Source organism: Phaethon aethereus (genome assembly GCF_964289735.1).
Source record: "Phaethon aethereus genome assembly, chromosome: 9".
NCBI classification, from domain to species: domain Eukaryota; kingdom Metazoa; phylum Chordata; class Aves; order Phaethontiformes; family Phaethontidae; genus Phaethon; species Phaethon aethereus.
The window spans coordinates 7473338-7493682 of NC_138585.1; the positions used below are offsets into that span (position 1 = coordinate 7473338).

Consider the following 20345-nt stretch of genomic DNA (forward strand, 5'->3'; position numbering starts at 1 on the left):
TTCCGTTACCTTTCGGCATTTTAGTTTTAATAAACATATTAGCCAAATTTTGTATTTATTTGAATATACAAAGAAGCACCATATAAAGTGTCAACTTCTTCTGTGAGAAGATTATTATCATTTACCTCATGTTATTTTGCTTTGCATTTTCTGACATTTCCTGTGTTGAAGGATGAAACTGGACTGCCACGTTAAACCCGTATCAGTAGATCTTTTATGAATATATTTAATCCCTTTCTGAACCCATTTATACTTTTGATTTCCACATAATCTCATTGCAATGATTCATAGGACTGGTTTTTTCTTTTTTTTTTTTTTTTCCAAGTAAGACACCTGATATTTCACTGCAACACCTCAGTCATCAGGTTTTGACATAAGACCTTCCATAGTCACTTTTTCTGTGCCATTTATGAATGCACAGGCTTTTTTTAATATTCTGTGCAGTTACTTCTTTTTCAGGCTGAAAAGTTAAGCCAAAACAAACCCGAAGAGGCGGCTCGTCACATAACACATATGTAAGCTGCCACAATGTGCTCTGGATGCAAAAAGCTCCACAAAAAGAGACGAGAGAGTTTAGGAAACTAACTATTAAGGGTTACTAAAGACATACACATTTGGCTAAATCACTTAAATCCAGATGATTAGAGGCTAAGGGATCACCCAAATGAAATAAGCTTCATAGGAGTCAGGGAAAGAATAGGGATCACCCTATTAAGCTTACCCAGTTCCCATACTCGGGCTTAGCCACCTATTAATTGTCATGACTGAAGACTGGATACCGAGCTACATGAACCATCAGTCAAAAGCAGGTTTATTTATTTTACCTTGTGCAGAAACCATGCTTCCTTTCTTATTCAGCCTATTTCTTTTTAGTATTTATTTATTTTAGTATTTATTTACTTATTTTTACGGATGGGGAGAAGGAGTAGAGGAGGACAGGTATGGACAAGAGCACACAGTACTCGAGATAAAAGCTGGCCACAGTAACACAACCAGGTTTCCTGTTCTGTTCCAATTCACAACATCGTATTCACCCTTTGGATCACTCATGATTGATATTTTCATAATTATGCACAATGCCTCCAGGATCTCTTTCTAGGTGGCAACAGTTCATTGTGCACAGGAACTCTTCACACACTACATACAGGCAGATTTGCTCCCCTCGCCCCTGTCCTCCCCTACACATTACTTGGCACATAACATCGCTGAATTTCACCTCCACTTTATTACCCAGTCGTTAAGTACTGCAGGACTCTTCTACAACTCTTCTGGGAGTCCAATTTAGATTTATCCACCTTGAAATATTTTGTGCAAATTATTATTTCACCTCATTTTCCAGTTCTTCATTAACGTACTAAGCAGAGTAAACCCCAGAAGAGATCCTACTAATAATCTCCTTCCAACTTAAAATCGGAGCGTTTGTTTCTACCTTTTGTTGCCTGTCTTTTAACTAAGTTCTCTAAAGAACTATCCAACTTTAACAATGTACAAGTTTCTTAGAAGGGATGCTTTTGTCAGGTTCTCTGAAGTATCTGGAATTTCAAAACCTAGTGGGTTGCCCTTACTCCCACATGCGTTACTACCTTCAGAGAACTCTGAAAAGCATTACACCCTTCCATGAAACGATCGCAATTATCATCGTGTATATTCACCTGCCTAATAATTCTATTCTTTATTACAGTTTCTAATAGCAGAAGCCCAAGTTGTTCTTAAATTTTTAAATTAATCTTTATCTGAACAGTAGATCTCCAGCCTGGGTCAATGAGAAGCAAAAGCTATATGAGTTTCCCTCTGTAATGGAATCTATTGTACATAATGTTGACTAGATAATTGAAAATGCATTTGTTTTCTCAACTGGAACATCTAGATAAATTGAAAAGCACTGCAGAAGTAGGTCTGAGGCCTCAGCAGGAATACCACGAAAATTTCTGTAGTCTGAGCACAAAAATGCCAGCTGAAGTGCTGCAGAGTCACCCTCCCAGTGGTCGAAGTTGTAGTTTCATACACTTACTATTAAAAAGGGACTGAACTCAAATTGCAATGGCTGGAAAGACACCCAAGTCCCTCTGTACGAAGAGTCTAAACAAGCATTCACCAAGACCACCACTGCTGCCAGTTATTTTGTTCAAAACTATCATCTGAATTCAAATTTTAGCAGCAAATAGGCAATAAAAAAATGAATCACTGGTCTCCAAGAGTCAAAAGGAGGTCAATTTAACACCACTGCTAAGAAAGTCCCGTACTGCAGAGCCTGCCAGAGCTGTGTGTTGCACTCTCACTGTTTCCTGTAGCTGGACGGAATTCGGGGGCTTGGCTGGTTGCACCTGAACAGCAAGGAGGAGCGGAGGCCAAGGGCGACCCAGCCCGTGGCATGCCGGGAGGTTCGGCAATCGGAGCGACAGCCGCGCCAGGCAGTACAGAGCACCGGAGATGGAGGCTTAGTGCGAAACAAGAGAAACGAGCCAAGAGAGACACATGTGTACCCTCACAGCAGGCTGAACAGCAAATCCCTGGACACACGCAACTGTAAGGGACATCCAGGAAATGCCTACAGAGACGCTGTGCTTAATGACTACACTTTCTAATGTACTTCAGGGCACATATCTTTGTCAGCCTAATTAAAACCAGAAATCATTTACTGTTTGCCATTTTTCCTGTGAGGCAGGAAAGAACTGGAGACTGATGGCAGGAGAAGTGCCCCAAAGGGCATTGAATTCCCTACTACAATTACCTAGCAAAAAGGGTAGTGACATCTTCGGAGACTGCTGTCTGCACCACACAATTATGTGTTTAATGAAGTAGCTGGTTTCACTTTTTCAAAAATAGCTGAACGTGTTTTATGAGAATTTCAAGAGATGCCCTAGAACAGAACAAAACACACTTATTAATTCATCTTGGATGGCCCATATGGGGCATGGATACTTTGGCTCTGCCTGCGGAAGCTTATTTGTACAATTATAATGCAGTCAAATGCGGGAGTCATTCCCACCCCAAAAAAACCCCCAAAAACACACAAAAAACCAACCCAACCCACAAAACAGATAAAGACTGGAAAACTTACAGGTCTAATCCTGCTTACCCCAGAACATTTCATTCTTTGAAAGTGTCATGTAATACTGAACGCCAGCCCTTGTGTGAAAAAGGCTCCATTTGCTTACCAATTTATTACACTCAGGGTAAAACAGAAAAGTAAGCTGCCAAACCAAGTCAGAGCCCTAGAAACCCTGTGACTGAGACCAACTTTGACGCAGATGTGGAAACAGAAGCAAAACTGGCCCTTCCCAGCATCAGCTGTAAGAAAGTCCAGAAGGGCCTTCAGTCAGTGCCTCTCCCACCTACCAGCTGAAAATCCACCTCTCTGGCAGCTCCTTATTCTGCAAGGTTAAGATTAAAGGAGTGCTCTACAACTGAATCAGTTTTATTGCCATTTTGACATTAAACCTAACTAACGACTTCTTGACTGTCAAAGAAAATTGTTCTTTTAAAAAAAATTATCAAAAATTTTAGAGTTTATTCAGAGGATGAATTCAAGACACATCTAGACATCTCTGCAAAACTGTATTTTTATGACTCAGTCACTTAGCTTACCCTGATTTCTTCAAAGAAGTTTCTCACTTTTTACCTCAAAAGACTATTTTTAAATACTTCTTCTGCAAAACAACTGGTAGAATCAGCTGAACAGAGCCCAGTTTTCAAGTCTGCAGGAATGGAGACAGTATCATTCGCAGACTAAAGAAAGAAAAAAAGAATGAGTAAAAGATTACTCACAGCCATCCACTCAGAAAAGGACAACACAGCACTCTTCTTCCCTGCCTCCTGAAAAAAACAGTATTTTATAATACTCCCTGCAAAGAAACTAGAGCAACAGCATTACCCGCGCCTGCCTGCTGTCAGGAGGCACTCCTCCATCACCAGCTGAATCAACAGAGAAGACTTTTTGCGTGAGGAGATACCATTTACCAGAAGCCTGTGGATTTCAGACAAGCACACAACATTACTGAGCTGCACGGAGGATCAGAACGTTGTCAGATTAGCACTAGGAAATGGATTTACCATCTGCCTTTCTGGCACAAAATCTTAATCCTTAAAAGCCTGAAAAACAAGGTGGGTTTTTTGGGGGGTTTGATTTGTTGGGGGTTTTGGGGTGTTTTTTGTTGGGGGTTTTTTGTGGGTGTGTGGTTTGCTTCGGTTTGTTTTTACACTTGATGTGTGTTCTCATGTTGGTTATCTGAATGTGGTTTTTTCTTTTCTTAGTTCTGAGCAACTTCCCAAGTAGAAAAAACCTTTGATTACCGTTTTCACCTGCCCTAAGAGCCCATCAGTTCCTATCAAACACATTCTTTCATGTATTACTTCAAATACTAGCCCTGTAGAGTTAGCCAAAAGCTCTAGTTTAAAAGCCTAACCTCTTTTTTAAAAATTAACACTGCGAAGACAGCTGTGCACTGAGGAGAAAACATACCTAGAAGACATTAAAATTAACAGGGTTGGATCTACAGCTTATCCTGTTTATAAGGGCAACTTAACATACAACAGGGGGAAAACAACAATTAATGACATTTGTTACTGCAAGTCATTGTCAACAATGGAAAAAACCAATTGTACAAAATGTTAATTAGACCCTCTCCTGCCTAACGATTAGTAGCACACTTTTTCTATTTTCATGTAGTAGTCTTCCTCCACCTGCAAACGACTTCATCTTCACAACACTACCAAAAATCCTTAAAATCAGAATGCTATCTGTGGAGATAGATATATATACACACACACAAAAAAAATTACAGTTGCAGGTAAGTCATTCTCTTCCAAGTATATGAAGGAAAACTGACACCATTACCAGATATGGTATGTTGTTATTTTCTACCTAGGAAGCAAACCTTTTCCCTATTTCATGTAACATGCTTACTGTAACAGTTTATTGAGATGTCTTATAAATTAAACAGGTACACCTGAAGTGAATTTCTGCTAAACCAAATGACAATAATTCAGAATAATGGGGAATAAATGATTTAGTATACGACGGTAAAAGTGACCTTTAGATTTTATGCTCACTCATGTTTCATACACAAACTGTTTCCTGATACTTTTATTTTAAGGAAGTTTCTATCAGCACAGAAATCTGGGGAACAGAAAGCAGATGGTGGTTCCAGCCGACTAGCCTGATGAGAAGTTACTTAGAGCTCCAGGATTTGTTGACCAGCATGTTCAAGGGGGTTGCTGAGAGACCCATCCACCACAACAGCGTTAATGGTTTTTCTTGCTCTAAAAGTATCACTATACACAAAGCGATGGGCCACTTCCACAATACTGTATTCCCCTACAGAAAACCTCTAAGGACAACAGCAAAGCATTGCAGGCAAGGCACCTCTAAGTGGATAGACAGGCACTCCCCGCCCTTAGAAACAGTCAACCTCCAGCCGATTTTTACTGGAGCTCCTTCTCAGCAGTGAGCTTCCACCCACTACCTGCTCATGTGTGCAGCATCTCATATACACCCCCCCCAACCAGGTAGGTTCCTACATCTAGTATCTCACCACCACACCAGACCCTGGAGGTCCTAGAGAACCAGAGAAGCAGAGTGTGGGCAAGAAGCAGAAGTACAGAACTGCTCCTGCCCCACAGCCAGAGAGCTGCTGAAGGCACAACCTCCTCTGGTACAAAGTCCAAACCGTCCTTCTGTTTTGTTCCATCTCCATTCTGTTTTAAAGAGAAACTTACTTTCACTAATATTTTAAGATTATATCTTAGATATGCATTATGTATTAAAGGTGTTTGGGGGAAAAAAAAAAGGCCCAGAGGAAGCCTGCAAGTTCGTCTGCGTAAGTGATTTAGGAAAAAACCTGCATTCTCATGAAGCTGCTGCTTGCATACAGATGCTAGAATTGTTCATGCTGCCAATTTATCAATGTTTCATTTTGGAAATGTTGCCCAGGATGATGACAACAGGCTGTAACTCAGTATTTCATGCTGGATTTTGAAAACGTTTGCATCATAGACAACTGAGCTTCTACTTTATTCTTGGTCCATGAAGTAAGACACCTTAAACTTCTTACTGGTGATCAGTTATACCTGGAAGTTAATAAAATTCTTTTAGAGGATACAATATCCGTTATGTAGAAATAACATTTAAATTTCTACTAAGTCTTCAGAAAATTAAGGGGAAAAAAGAATTTTAGAAACATGAAAGTCCATCAGAAATTAATTAAGAGTTTCAGTCAGAAAAATCTGCAGGGTTAATTCAGCTTCTTGGATCCAGAAATATTAACAGTTCACTCATTTCTACTCAAATTTAAAAGTTCAGTTGTAAAGTCGCAAATGACAAAAGACCTTGTGAGATGCCAATAGCACCACTGTGATTCCTCTGAAGTTCACGCTGAAAACACAGCAAACATTTGACAAGTTCTTTGACTTATACAGGCTCTTAGTTTGCCTTACACAAACACACAGTTACGAAGCGGTCAGGGAAGCCCATCATGGCTGTGCTTAACACCAGGAGGAGCCAGGTGAATTTTCACTCCCTACGACACAGCTGGAGGTTGGAATCTGAGCTCCTGTGCTCCTGCCTGAAAAACTGCTGATGACAGTAAAGAAAGTGAATTAGGGATGTTTGGTCATTCAGGAGCTTAGATAGTCCTGACCTTTCTTTTCCATGTGATACTCTGCTTACTACATCAAGGCTTATTTCCTTCTGTCAAAATCTCAGTATCTAACCCTCTTACTACACTTCCCTGCTTTCTCTCTCTCTCTATCTTTTAAGCGCTACTGCCTCCTTCACATTTGCTTTTTCAAATATATCTTCCTACGTCTTGCTGGCACTTCTCACTTTACCTTCACACTTTTTTTTGTTGCCTGTGGGTCATCTGTCTGTATTGGGTTTGCGTGGGAAGGGTTTGGTCGTGGGGGGCTGCGGGGGTGGCTTCTGTGAGAAGCTGATAGAAGCTTCCCCTGTGTCCGATAGCCAATGCCAGCCGGCTCCAAGATGGACTCGCCGCTAGCCAAGGCCGTGCCCCTCAGCGACGCTGGTAGCGCCTCTAGGGTAACATAGCCAAGATGGGAGCATTCGTTATTATTGCGACATGTACATGCAGAGGTTGCTCTGGAGGCCTACTTCCCGGGAAGTGGCTGGACATCACCCGCTCATGGGAAGTAGATAGGAAAACACAAGATTTCTTATGTTTCCACGTGCAGCCTTTGCTTTATTTATCTGCCTTTATCTTGACCCATGAGGTTATTTCCATATCATTTTCCCTACTCTCCCACTGAGGAGTGGAGTGATAGAGCGGCTTGGTGGGCACCTGGTGTCCAGCCGAGGTCAACCCACCACGCTGTCTCTCATGAGATTGTTCACTCTTTGTATACTATTGGCCCTTTTGCCGATGGCCTGCCCCACAACTTTAAGATTTAAATCTCAATCTAAATGAGAAGTAAAGCATGCGTCAGCATTAGTTCCCTTCCCAAGACAAGAAAATACCACTGAAACTGGTTTCTTAACATAAAACCAATGCAATTATATTCCCTGAAGTCTCCACGCACCAGGTGAAGCTATCCTCCTTTCCCAAATGTGTCATGAACAAATCACTTAGAAGTACAGAAGAATTGGCTGTAACCAAATACTAACGTACACTTAATGGACTGCAGATTTTGCAGGATGTTTAAAGTTTCCCCTCTGATCTCTCTGAACTTTGGCCTTCATTTGTTTATACAGACAGAGGCCAATAGGTCATACCACTAAAATCAGCAAATTGTTTACACATATGGCAAGCATGCACGGAGCAGTAACGTAGTCATGGCTACAACCATACACAGCACATTAAAGCGATTGCTTCAGTTAAAATAACAAAGATACAGTGAGTCCACATACGTGATGAGGAGACCTTCCAGTGCGGTGAAACTCAGCATGAACTAAGAAATTAACTGGCATTTCTTCAGAAGCCAACATACAGGCTCCAGTCCAATCTAGCCCAAGTCACTCACTGCAACAGTGCTTGTTTCATAACGAGTGGCAGCCTTTGACATCATCAGTATCAAAATTTTACAAATTTTTACGTACAAGTACTATGCCTCACTGTAGCAGTTAATATTGCCAAGAACATAAAAGTTTACAAATTGAGGCTGGAAGAGAAGCTGTCACTGAAGGTACACGAACCCCAGGCATGCTGCTCGGGCTGCGTCTGTTTGAACACCAGCCTGGTGCCCATGGCTGGATGATCCATTTCACCAGAGGCAACCTACTGGGGAGAAGTTCTTTGTTCAGTGAAAATACATTATTTTCACAATACTTATGGCAGCTTTAAACTAAAATTTGCAATTTAAAAAAAAGAAAACAAACCATTAAGTGCTTAAAAAACCTAACTCCTAAGCCTTTAAATGTTATTTTAACCTTTATAGGGAAAGATCTTTAAAAAAGCCTCCCCAAACAGCTGAATTTACATAATACGAATCACTTGGAAATAAGGCATTTTCAGAAGCATAAAGCATTTCAATTCTGAAAGTGTGAACAGGGTACTAATACAACCCCACACTCTGTTTTGATGTCGAGAGGAACATATTTTTGAGAACAGTTACAGGGTCTCTCCTTAAGAGAATGCCAAAAAATGAAAGGTAAACACTGCAAGAAATGGGGAAAAGCACCAAGAAACTAATAGCTTTCTCTTGGTTAAATATACTGTAGCTGTCAAGCTTGCTGAAACCACAGAGAAGGCAGCGCAATTTTTTTTATCTTCGAGATGCTGTATCAGGGCTTTGTGGCCTATTCAGTGGCATACTGAATAGGCATACATGTATGTGGCATACACAAGAATAATATTATTAACCATTTATAGTTACTTTTCATTGAAAAGCAGAGGCACACCTCCTTCAGATTTCATGTCCAAACAATACTCGCAGACATGAACTCCCATTTGCAATGCAGATGCAGCATGCCGTAGAAATAAAAATGTCTGTTGTGATAAGAAATTGTCAGAGACAGAGCTAATAAGCAATCTTCTCCTTTTTAAAAAAACAAACAACAAAAAAAACAGTCCAAAGACATGCCAGGTCAGGAATTTCATTACTTTCAGAATGAAATGGTCACCTAAGGCATGGAGATACTATTATGTCATTATGCATCATACAAGTTTGACACTTGTGTTTTCTTAGGCATGTCCACAGAAAATACAGGTATACAGCTTTGACTAATTGAGCTGAGGTATCACGGGACACCTGCCTCGGCTACTGCCTGCTAAGGCCACTCAGAACAAGCATTACCAAAAATATTTTATCCAACGCACCTAGGGAATACTTGCAACAGACACTCTTAGCACCAACGCTGAAGATGTGCAACTCTAAAACAGTGCAGAATCCTGGACAATGCACAGAAAGCTACCAAGAAATTCTGCGTTTCAACAGAAATCTTCTTAGGAGTGTCATCATTTTATCATCTGTATTTCACCACCAACTAATATTTAAAAATGACATTTAAACAACTGAAAGAAACCTCATAGTTCTTGTACATCAGTTGTGTCGCTAACTTCGAACACAGCATCTCCTCTGCCTCAACCCTGTGTTTCAGCACCGAAGACTGAAATGCCCCATCTCACACTTCTAGTGTTGGAGGTTTTTCAGCAAAAATCAGGTTTGATAACAGGCCTGAAGACAGATCTGATCATCAGTCCCACCCCAAAACAGTTAAGTGAAAGACTGAAGTTACTTGAATTCTCTGTATGTGCCTGAATCAAACAAAACGACAGGGAGCTTTGATCCCATCCTGTCCTCACTAGCAGGACTCATCTGTTACCTTCAAAGGGCAACACAAAACTGAACCTGAGAACACAGGGACTGTCATGCTCCACCAGGCTTCCCCCGCTGGCTATCCCAAGGAAACCACAAAATATACCAGCTCACAGACAGAACTGTGGAGAAAAGATTCAAGGCAAAAATGCTGGCAGAAAAGGAACACAAAAGGATGACTTGCAGCAGAATTTAACCAGCTTTTACCAGAGTGAAACGCTATCTGGGAGAAAGTGGGACAGGGCACAGTTCAAGGCTGCTGAGCTCAGAATTACAGCTGCAAAAAGCAAATCCCATTCTGCCACTTGTCAACTTCTTCATGTTTGACTTCCCAGCCTCAGCATTATTTTAACACAGTGTTACTGCTGGGGCAGCTTTCCTCTTGTTCACCTGGGGAGGTAGACGGCACCGTCTCCACCTTCAGTGGAACCACCTGCAGAATGCAGCAGCATTTCTGAATGTGCTTGTTCCCAGGCACATTGCCTGTTGATTTACCGTAAAAATACGGGTTTTGCTATAATCTGAAGACTGGTATATGAATTGCCACTCACCACAACATACTCCGGGAAGATCAGGGTCTTCTCATGTTTAGCTTTTAAAATGGAATTTGCTCTGAGCCCAAACTAGGAATTAGTTGCTATTTCTCTCCCCTAATAGAGAAGCTACACTGTCTTTAAGTGAAGAAAAAGAGGCCACGGCTTGTGATTAGAAAACAGAAGAAACCTCCATGGCTAGAGAGACAAAAAAAGTAGTATCTTAAGGAGAAATATAACCGATGAGGAAACTTGTATAAAATCATAGTCAAAATTAGCAAAGCACACACTTTTTTTTTTTTTTTAGTAAAGATATCACTGGATAACGCATTGCAGAAGCATCATTATTTGCACTGAAGCCTGTATTTACACTGCACAACACCCAAAAGCAATACAGATAGAGCAAATCCAAAAATAAATACCCTTTACAAATTTCCACTTCCAATACAAACCTGTGAGAATTAGTTCACATTGCTGAGCAATTCCAGCATCGTAGCTTGAGCAAATTCATAAAAGGATTAAGCAAGACTATCAAATTTCTAATTGCTGTTTTAGACTAATAAATACGATATTCAAACCGTAACTTTGGATTACAACATTAACTTCAATTTTGAGAACAGAGGTGTAGTCATTGCACTTTGAGGTTCCTATTTCTTAAAAAGAGGATAGATGGGAAATCAGTGGAAACATGTTCAGAACACACCAACATGCGTTTTTTCCTTAAAACTGTCAGATTTGGCAGTTGCCATGGCACCTTTATCAACCAGAGCAGGAAGAAAAAGCACAGGTATGTCAGGATGCAAATAAGCCGTAACACAGCTGTGGACTACTGACGCTTTGTTCTTAGCCTTAGGAGCTGCTGAACTTAAAATAAAGTATTCCAGCACCTTCTTATGTTTTAGGTCAATGATAACTGAATTCCCTGCTAAATAAACAAACTAGACTAGATTGTAAGGAGGAAAAAAACCCCTGTTATCTGTAAAGCTAATGAGTTCCTTAGATTGCCTGAGGAGTCTCTACCGCTGGAGGTCTTAATAGGTCAAAGTTGTATAAAACAAGACAAGGCTAATCTTACAAGTGCAGGAGCTTGAGAAGCTCTTTCTAGCTACATACCTTCATAAGCAACTATTTGCTACCAACCTGAGGCAATCAGATGATTCTCTGTATGATTACAATTAATTTATACAAATAAAAAATACAAATATTCAACACTCACCCAAAAAGACCACAACGATCATTCACCATTACAGCTAAAGTCACGCCCTTAAATATGAAATGTCCTTCCTCTGGAAAAGTGACGCTGCACACCTAATCTTCTACTGTTGCCAGTAGGTAAGAATTTATCATTAATAAGAGTGTGGTAACATAAGAGAAGACAAACTCAGCTAAGGAAGAGAGGAAAGAAGCAGGAGGATTAAAAAAAAAAAAAAAAAGAAAAGCATCTTAGAGAGATGTATTGCAGAGACCACCAGGAAGGGGCAGGAGGTGGCGGGGGTAAAAAGCCAATTAACAGAGTGGCATATTCTAGTGACAATGTAGTGGTTTCAACCAGCTGAGAATTAATTAGAAACTGTCAACAAATTAGGATTAAAGGACAAGAAATGCACTTAACCCAAGGAACGGGGGTGCATGTGGAAGTAGACAAAAAAAAAAAACCCCAACAATGAGCTATGCGATTCCTGAAGTAGGAACTGAAAACGCTGTTTCCTGTTAAATTATCTCAAAAGCTAAAGATTGCTTCTTCACAGCTTTAGCTGCTTAATTCCTACCGCTTCATCCCCTGATTGCATATCTTTAAGAAAAATTCTTCCCAAGGTTTAGCAATACTGGATGTTCAGAGTACATTATTTCCATTGCAATCTCCAGAGTAATGTATTATATAAATACCATATAAAACAAACAGGTTTAGATAAACAAAAAACACATCCATTCAAAAATTTTCATTGAAAGCCATTTGGGGGAGAACCCAGAGAGTCTGATGAGAGACTGTTTATTTCTCCTGGCAGTTAACAATTCTGCAATTTTGACTTAGATTTCTTTTTGATAAAAAGGCCTCCAAGGGGAACAGTCCATATTTATAATTCGCATTTGTGGTATTTTAGAGACAGACCAATATGAATTAAAATAACCTGAGAACAGTAGGAAAGAGGAAAGAAGTTGTACTTAGCTCCACAGCTCCAAATTTGTTATTTTAGCATAGAAACATCACCCTTATTTCACAACGTTAGACACATGCAACCTGAGGTCTGAAAGTGATCCAAGGATTAAGTTGTGGTCTTCTGCAAGACTAAGAACAAAAGGTTCAAACAGTCCCCACATCCCAAAACTTCTGTAGCTGTATCAGCAAACACGATGGGATGCACCCTGAGCCCCCTCCTTCCCCACTCCTGCGATGCTGAATGACCCCAAGGCTTCTTCCCGGTGGGCTGTGGGCACGCGGGCAGCCTCGGCAGCAGGAGCCAAACCTTGGGGAGGCGGGAGCCAAAGGGATCACCCTTCCCCCAGGCAGCCCAGGGGCAGAGCGGGAGCACGGGATCCAGAAACACGAACTACTGTTCCTGGGTCTCCAGGCTGGAGCGGGTACGGCTCCCTGAATTGAGCCGATGTTCTCCACACACCCTCAGTTTCACGTTTGCCCCAGCCCACTGCGGGCAGCGAACAGCCTGCCGGCACGCAAAAACAGGACCCCACAATTTCTGTTCGGACGATTGCTTTAATCCCCCCCATTCATTCATTGTAGGTTAAGTTAGAAGCATGTACTTCAAATAATATTCTGCTTCATTTGGAGATGCAAGTTTAGTTACAGATGTTAAAAATAGTTTATACGGTGCAGGGCGGTGGTCAGGAACAGATGACGGAGGGCCTAGCGACCCTTGTCGATAAGAACCAAATACCACAAGAAGGATCTGCCGGTTAAAATATGAAGTAGTACACACAAACATTTTCCATAAATTACATCTATAAGTAAAGTCCCCTTCTCTCTCGAGACAAATGCTTCCAGCTCCCTGAACTTGACAATTAGACTTATTTTCAAAACTGTGTAAGGGCTGTGCAAGGTTTAGCACAAGAACCACAACGGGCTATCGGTATTAAGCTCAAGAAGCATTCTTTTGCACCTAAAGGGCAAAACGAACCGTAAACACTACACAAAAGGAAATAAACAGTCTACTATAGAATGTCTTGAAGTAGTTGTACTATTATGTCAGGGAAATTGAAAGTTCCTATTTTAAAATCTACATTCTTAATTTTAAGAGGAGGAGACGGAGGCATAAAGATCAGCCAATGTCCCAAATGTCTCATAAATGTAATTCCTGGATCTAAGAAAACAGCAGTTTAAGACAAGATGGCTGAATTTGGAATGGAAGAGGGTAAGGAAGCTAATGGGATACTACTGTTTATCTTAAAAAGTCTTACAGTCTACTTTCAACCAAAACGGGAATTGTTCTTTTTGGAACTTAGAAAGGCAAAAGAAATTCTCAGAGTAAAACATCGCTGTGCTGGGCATCAGACATTATTACTGAAAAACTGGTTGGGCAGTATTACCCCAAAATCTTGCCAGGTTTACTCATCTCTAAGAAACAGCTTCGAGATTTATAACCAGAAACATATAAATTGGCGGTAGTGCAGTAGTGGGGTGCGACTTTTTAATCTTCAGTTATTGCAGTCTACTCAATTCAGAGTTCCTTCCTCTCACATGCAATTTTGAGACTTTCAGAGCTTATTTAAAGATTGCCTTATCATTCCTTCATGCAAATGCACAACAGGCAAGAGTTTGGGCAAGAGTTTGGCAAGTTGTGGTTTTCTTTAAAATTGTCATGATCACATGAAGACAATGTCTCTAATTAGGACACATCCCGCAACGTATCCCAACCAGATGCCTCACTTCAAGGCAGCAGCTGTAGCAGCCAGCACTGCACTTTTCAGCAACAGTGCATGTTACATGACGAAGAAATTTGAAAGCATTAAGGCATTTTTAGAGATGGCCAGAAGGCCAGTGCTGATTCACACCTGCAGATGTTTCTTCATGACACTAGTGACAGCGTGCTGTACTGACACATGCACATGGGATGGTTCCCAAGACCAGCAGAGCACCACAAACCCTCCTACCAGCATTCAGTATTTCATTTCAACCAACTCTACGTTCTCATGCAAGTGTGGCTGGAAAAAAATCTTTCTGCAGCCTCATTCTGCCTTCTCCCTGCCTAGGAAGATAATAAATTGTAAATTTTGTACCTATGAGTTGCATTATCCAATTGTATGTCCACGGATCACTTATTATTATTATTATATACAGAATACAGACCATCTGCTTTGCTGTTCCACACAGATTCATAACAGGGCAGAGCTGGACCTGTAATGCACGCTTATAAAATGTATTTTGACTTCCGTAAGTCAAAACACTGACTATTCTGTCTGGTATTTTTAACGATCAAAATAAATCACTGCGTTCAACTCACCTACACAATGACCAAGTTTTCCACCACAGCACTGTTGTATTGTCCTCCCACCAGTTTGTTTAAACGCACAAGTACTACTATATCAGTCATGATCTGCAATGTACATTTATACAAAAGTGTTTCGCTATTTCTCCTTTCCAGCGTATAAATAGTGTTCAGGACTCCTCATCAGACCACAGCTATAAATAGCCTAGATTTTCTTAAACATGCACGTACCGTGATGAAAAGGGCACCTGAAAAATAACATATACTGCATTTACGTTATTTGGGGTTTTTTAATGATTACAATAGGCAATTAGTCAGAAGGCTGATGCAAAATTCTGTAAAACCTGAGCACTGGGCAAACATCAGTGTGGTAAATACTAATAGCATTTGATCAAGGCTGTTTGTCCTGGGACAAAATCAATGCGCTTATGATGAGCACTCTCCATTCTGTTCCGCTGCCTGCCTTCCCAAACCCTGACAAATATTTGCAACTACGAGTCTCTCAAATGTGAGTGAAAAACTGCCTTGTGAAAATCACAGCACATCATCGTGTGATGCTCAAAGTAGCTTCTGAAAGCAGAGCACTTTGAGTATCAGATCCAGCTGGAAGAACTACGATTGATTTTAACTACAGAATTATTCTAGAAGCAGTATCCCGAGTCTAAAGGGCACACAGGTTCTTGATCTTTGACCTGCAGCCTTATCTTTTTATGATTTTGCCATCTATGCAGTAATTAACATACTTCAAAGTCTGCATTGTCTCTATACCGCTGTGACATATGCTTAAGTTCATTGCAGCTGCACAAGCCTATCATTTGATCCTTTCACTCTTCCATTCCTGCAAGCCTTTCACTCTTTGCCAGGCAACTGAAATACACAGGCCTTTAAAGTATTCAGAAGTCTTCTATTTAAACAGCAAGTATTGAAAACACTAGAAATCCCTGCAGTCGAGGTCTCCATTTGCTCTGTAAGACACCGCATAAAGAACCATTGCGAGCTGCGGTATGCGTTCCGAGCGGCAACAGTCAATCACTGAATAGCAAGTTAGAAGTCACCGTCTGACAGCAGTTTCAAGAACAGCTAAGTTACTATTGCCATATCTACCAAAAGCTGCAATCAGCAGTATGAGATACTTCCAGGGAAGAAGGACAAAAAAAAACCCACAACACACACACAACACACACCAATGGTTAATTTTTAAGGTTAAAAGGCAAGCAAACAACAACAAACCCCACACATATGTATGTTCAAACATATTTAAATTTGTGAACACAACATAAGCATCTCACTGTTCTTCAAGATCTACTCTCATTTTCACGAGAATAAAATCTTATAAAAACCTGTAATATTAAGTGCTATGAGAGTGAACATGAAGAGTGCCAAGACCAAACTTGCACTGCTACACACTGGCTGGCTGGACAGAAAGACTTTCAGCAGAGAAGGTGTCTGCTTTAGAGCACCAGCTACACAAGCTATTTTTGTTTCTTGAATGCTGTTTTTGTTGCAGGACAGTAATGGATCAGTGAACACGCGATAACAAATGATGTGATTCCAGGATGTCAAACTGCCCCACGGCGAAGTGGCTTTAAACTTCCTCTTCACATGGTCAGATTAACACTCGGGCCTACATAAAAGTTCAGCTTACAAATTTACTTTTAACCATGGGTTCCTGCTTTAAAAAAAAAAAAAAAAAGAATTACTACTTTGACTGTCTCGGAGACAGTTTAGGAAGCTATCCTGTCTCTTCCAGCAAAATTATCCCACGGGAAACCAGATGGGAATTTTCCTCTCTGCCATCTCACAAACCACAGCTATCCTCCTCTACTTAGCCCCTTTTATTTTATAGTTTCTACCAAACTCATTCACATCCTCCTCCTGTGTTTTCATCTTTCTAGAGCTCCCTTGAGCAGCCCTCTGAAGTCTACAAAAGGAATGCAGAACGATTCCTTGTGTGGACGTGGTGGACCGAGCCGAGTTGTACTTTGCTTAATTTGGCAGATATTCCCAGTATTATAAAAACTGCTTTCACACACAAATATTCAGCTTGTAAAAGTATCTCTCTCCTGCCACCCTCCAAAAAAAAAAAAAAAAAAAAAAAAGCTGTGAGCACACCACTCTGCAACGCCTGAGTAATTGCAAAATACTTACGATCCTCCTATATTCCCCTGTATAAAAGCACTCAGGAAGCTGCCATTTACCATCTGGCTGTAATAACCTGCAGGGCTTCTGTGGATAAAGATTCTTTTCCCCAGTGCTTATTACAGATGTTTATGAAAAGGTAACCTGAAACAGGGTCGAATTATTTAATTATGTTGCTACTTTGTATGTCATATGTAAGGCTAATGAGCAGAGAATTAATTTTTGACAGAGAAAAATTAGACCACCCCATCCTAATTGAAAAGAACAGTAAATTCCTTTAGAAATTATTAATTGAAAGGCAGGCATTGTACACTTGCTATACTCACTTTTTACACGGCCAAATTCCATTAATAGAGCCCAAAAACCATAAAAATGTTGTTCAGTCATCTATTTTTGTTAAGTCTATATGTTTATATTTATGGTTCTTTCTATGACTCAGATAATAGAGTCTTAAACAAGAACAAAGTTCCACTTACCACCTCGTTCAGCCTTCTATTCCCCAATCCACAGCAGCCAATAAGCCGACTGCAGATAACCGGGCGTGACGGGATGTATGCTGTGCTGTATATGAACCTGGCAGAGCACACGTCTTCCTGAGCAGTGAGAAGAACTGGACAAGACCGAGTTCTGCAACTCATCTTCTGGTGGGCTACTATTTCAAGGTCACAGCAGCAAGATGCTGCTCCTTACTATGCAACAATATTACCCCTTTAGATCAAAAATACGTAACACTAATCCAAAACTCCGTACTTCTGGAGAAGAAAATACCCTGAGAGAGCACCTTCTAAAATAAAATAAGGAACAGAGCTCTCTTTCAAAGCAGCATTTGACCTGAGTTCCCAGCTTTTTTGGGGATCCACAGCTGCTTCTGAGGGTCCTGGAAAGACTACTACGGAAAGAAAGCCTACTGGCCTGAATTCAAGTATGTTTATGCACACCATGCAAGAGCTCCCACTACTACAGGAAATTTTTACAGGATCCACAAATCCTATTTGAAAACCACAGATTTAAAACACATCCTTCAGTAAACAAGAGTTTTACTGTTACATATACCCAGAAAGTTTCTCAAGATCTTTTTTCTCAGTCTGCTCACTTTATTTGGACACAGATTTCTTGCCACTCTGCTTGCCAGAAGGGAAAATATTTTCATACAATCCGTATCATCATTGTAAGACACAAGTGACAGATATTAGTTGTGGGCAGTTAACTATGGGATGCAATCTACTCACAGTGGACGGTCCCTTCCTTCCCAGCACACTCTGTTCACAACAAAAGGAAAAAGAAATCCTACATGAGAAAAGGTGAAAAACAGTGTAATGAAGAAACATGGTTAACACTTACGGTCAAGTCCGTTGATGTATCTCATTGTAATTTCACAGTGCCCCCAAACTGCACTGACTATGGGGTAAAGTTTTTTCCCTTTTAGTCCCCTGAAGGCCACTCCAAGATACTGTCCATCTACCATGAAGCTAAGTGTCCCTTCATCCATATCCAAAACCACCAGTAAGGAGTCTGGGAGTACAAAAGACTCATCCGGTTCCAAAAAGACAGGATACGTGACCCCAGGCTGGTTTTTACAATTGTGGTAGAGTTTGTTGCGTCCCAGATCCCAGCCCCACGATTCACTATTGCTACCAACCAACGATGTGTATCCCACCGAGTGCAGCGGAGCTTCGGCTGTGGAGACACCCACTACAGCATGAGTTCCCCGTTGCCTCGTGGGCCAGTGGATTTGCCAGACATGCAGGCCTCTTGTGTAGCCAACTTTGCCCCGGATACAATCTGTGCTTTGGGCAACTGGGTGTCTATGAAAAGTCAGTTTATCATCTTCCTTTACAAATATATTTAAGGAGCGATCTTCATTGTTCCAAGCATGTTTATACTGGACCTCCAGCTTGGCAGGGGGCATATCCAACAGCATGTCCAGTCGCGCCGGCTTGCAAAAATCCGGGCCTCTCAGCTCTCGTTTAACAGGTCTATAAGGGGGCTCCCTCACATCCACAGACTTTATGCTCCCTGAGATTTTCTGGCCCATTGCTTGGCTGCAGATTTACAAAGGAGAAAGAAAAGTTGACTTTGGCCCAACGTTACCTCATGAAAGCACTTTTACACTGAGCCAGTGACCTGGCAAGCTGACTGGATTTACTTCTCCTGTTTGGAGCTTTTTAGCAGCAATGTTTTCAGAGAAAAAAAATGCTCCTGAAAGAAAACAGAAAATTTCCAGTTAGTTTAAGAAAGCCAACAGAAAACCCACAGCATATTTTTAAAGAACTTCTCATCCCTAGTAGTTATTTTAAATACCAAAGCTGACAATTCACCACTTTTTGTTCAGTATCCTACAGCAGTAACCAGCCTGCCAGCAGGATGCTCTGAGTCCACCAGCGTACGGAGTGCAGACAGTCATTTCCTCCAATTCATAATAGGATGCAGACGTTCCCCACCTTCTGCCCTTCCACCCATTTTGTCTGGCCAAGTTCACAGCGGTCCTGAAGACTGCGTATGTTATTCCCCAGCAACAGCGATAAACTTTATGTTCAGGGATAGCTTCACTTTCACTTGCGCTTTTGTTTCATAGTCTTAGAAATAAGCACTATGGCAGAAATCCTCTTTTATTTCTACCTGGTCTCTTTCCTGGGCCCTGGCGACACAGGGCTTCAGCTTCTGTGCCGTTATTAAAACAAATGCAGCCAATAGCAAATGGCCATAAGTTTTAAATTTCTATTTTTAACATACCCTGTCCTTAAATAAAAGAAAAAGTAAAAATTCATCAAGCTTTTTTTTTTTTTAAATCTCCTTTATTTAAAAAAAAAAAAAAGATAAAAGGGACATAATGAGGGAAGAGGAGGCATGGAAGGACAAATGAACAATGACCATTTCAGTTTTTTTACCACATTTTTCTATATGGGCAGCTACTGCAACCAGGTATTTCTTCATGCTACTGGGCAGCAGTCTAATCCACATTTTCTATATTGCAGTATTAGGCAGATGTGAAGGAGTGGAACACAGTAAGGGGAATACATGATTTTGACATGTATTCTTTCTATGCTTCCATAGACAAAGATGGTAATGTAGCTGGAAGTGGTCAAAAGCACCCAGGAAAGATTCTTTTCAGCCTGGTTAAGTTAAATGCATTCATCTTTCAGAGCTCAGGTAGAGTGCAAAGGGAAGCCAAGAACCTTTGAGAGTATTAAAAGGATAAAAATTAAGACAAAGTACTATAAACTCCAGTAGACGATTGCCATGGGATCGAATAAAGTATCTGTACCTGCAGACATACGTCTGTCTTCTAGCAAAGTAAGTGCCAAGTCCAGGAACACTCAAATATAGCTGAGGAGACACACTCTGCTTATTTACTGACAGAGTGATCAAGTGTTTCAAGAAGCAGCAAAAACCACCAGACTCTCAAATGCCTGAAGAGCCTAGGTAACAGCTGGCAATAGAGCACCAAACAGACAGGGACATA

The 20345-nt window shown here is 40.9% G+C and overlaps 1 protein-coding gene across 1 annotated transcript in view; it reads right to left on the minus strand.

Moving 5' to 3' along the window:
* Positions 1–18926, minus strand: part of SPSB4 (splA/ryanodine receptor domain and SOCS box containing 4) — a gene marked incomplete at its 3' end in the record, with an annotated part of 65973 nt that extends 47047 nt beyond the window's left edge. Inside the window, exon 1 of the mRNA XM_082003677.1 lies at positions 18224–18926. Within this exon, the coding sequence (XP_081859803.1) occupies positions 18224–18917 (694 nt within the window). The 5' untranslated portion in view covers positions 18918–18926. The remainder of the gene's footprint in view (positions 1–18223) is intronic.
* Positions 18927–20345: the final 1419 nt, after the last annotated feature.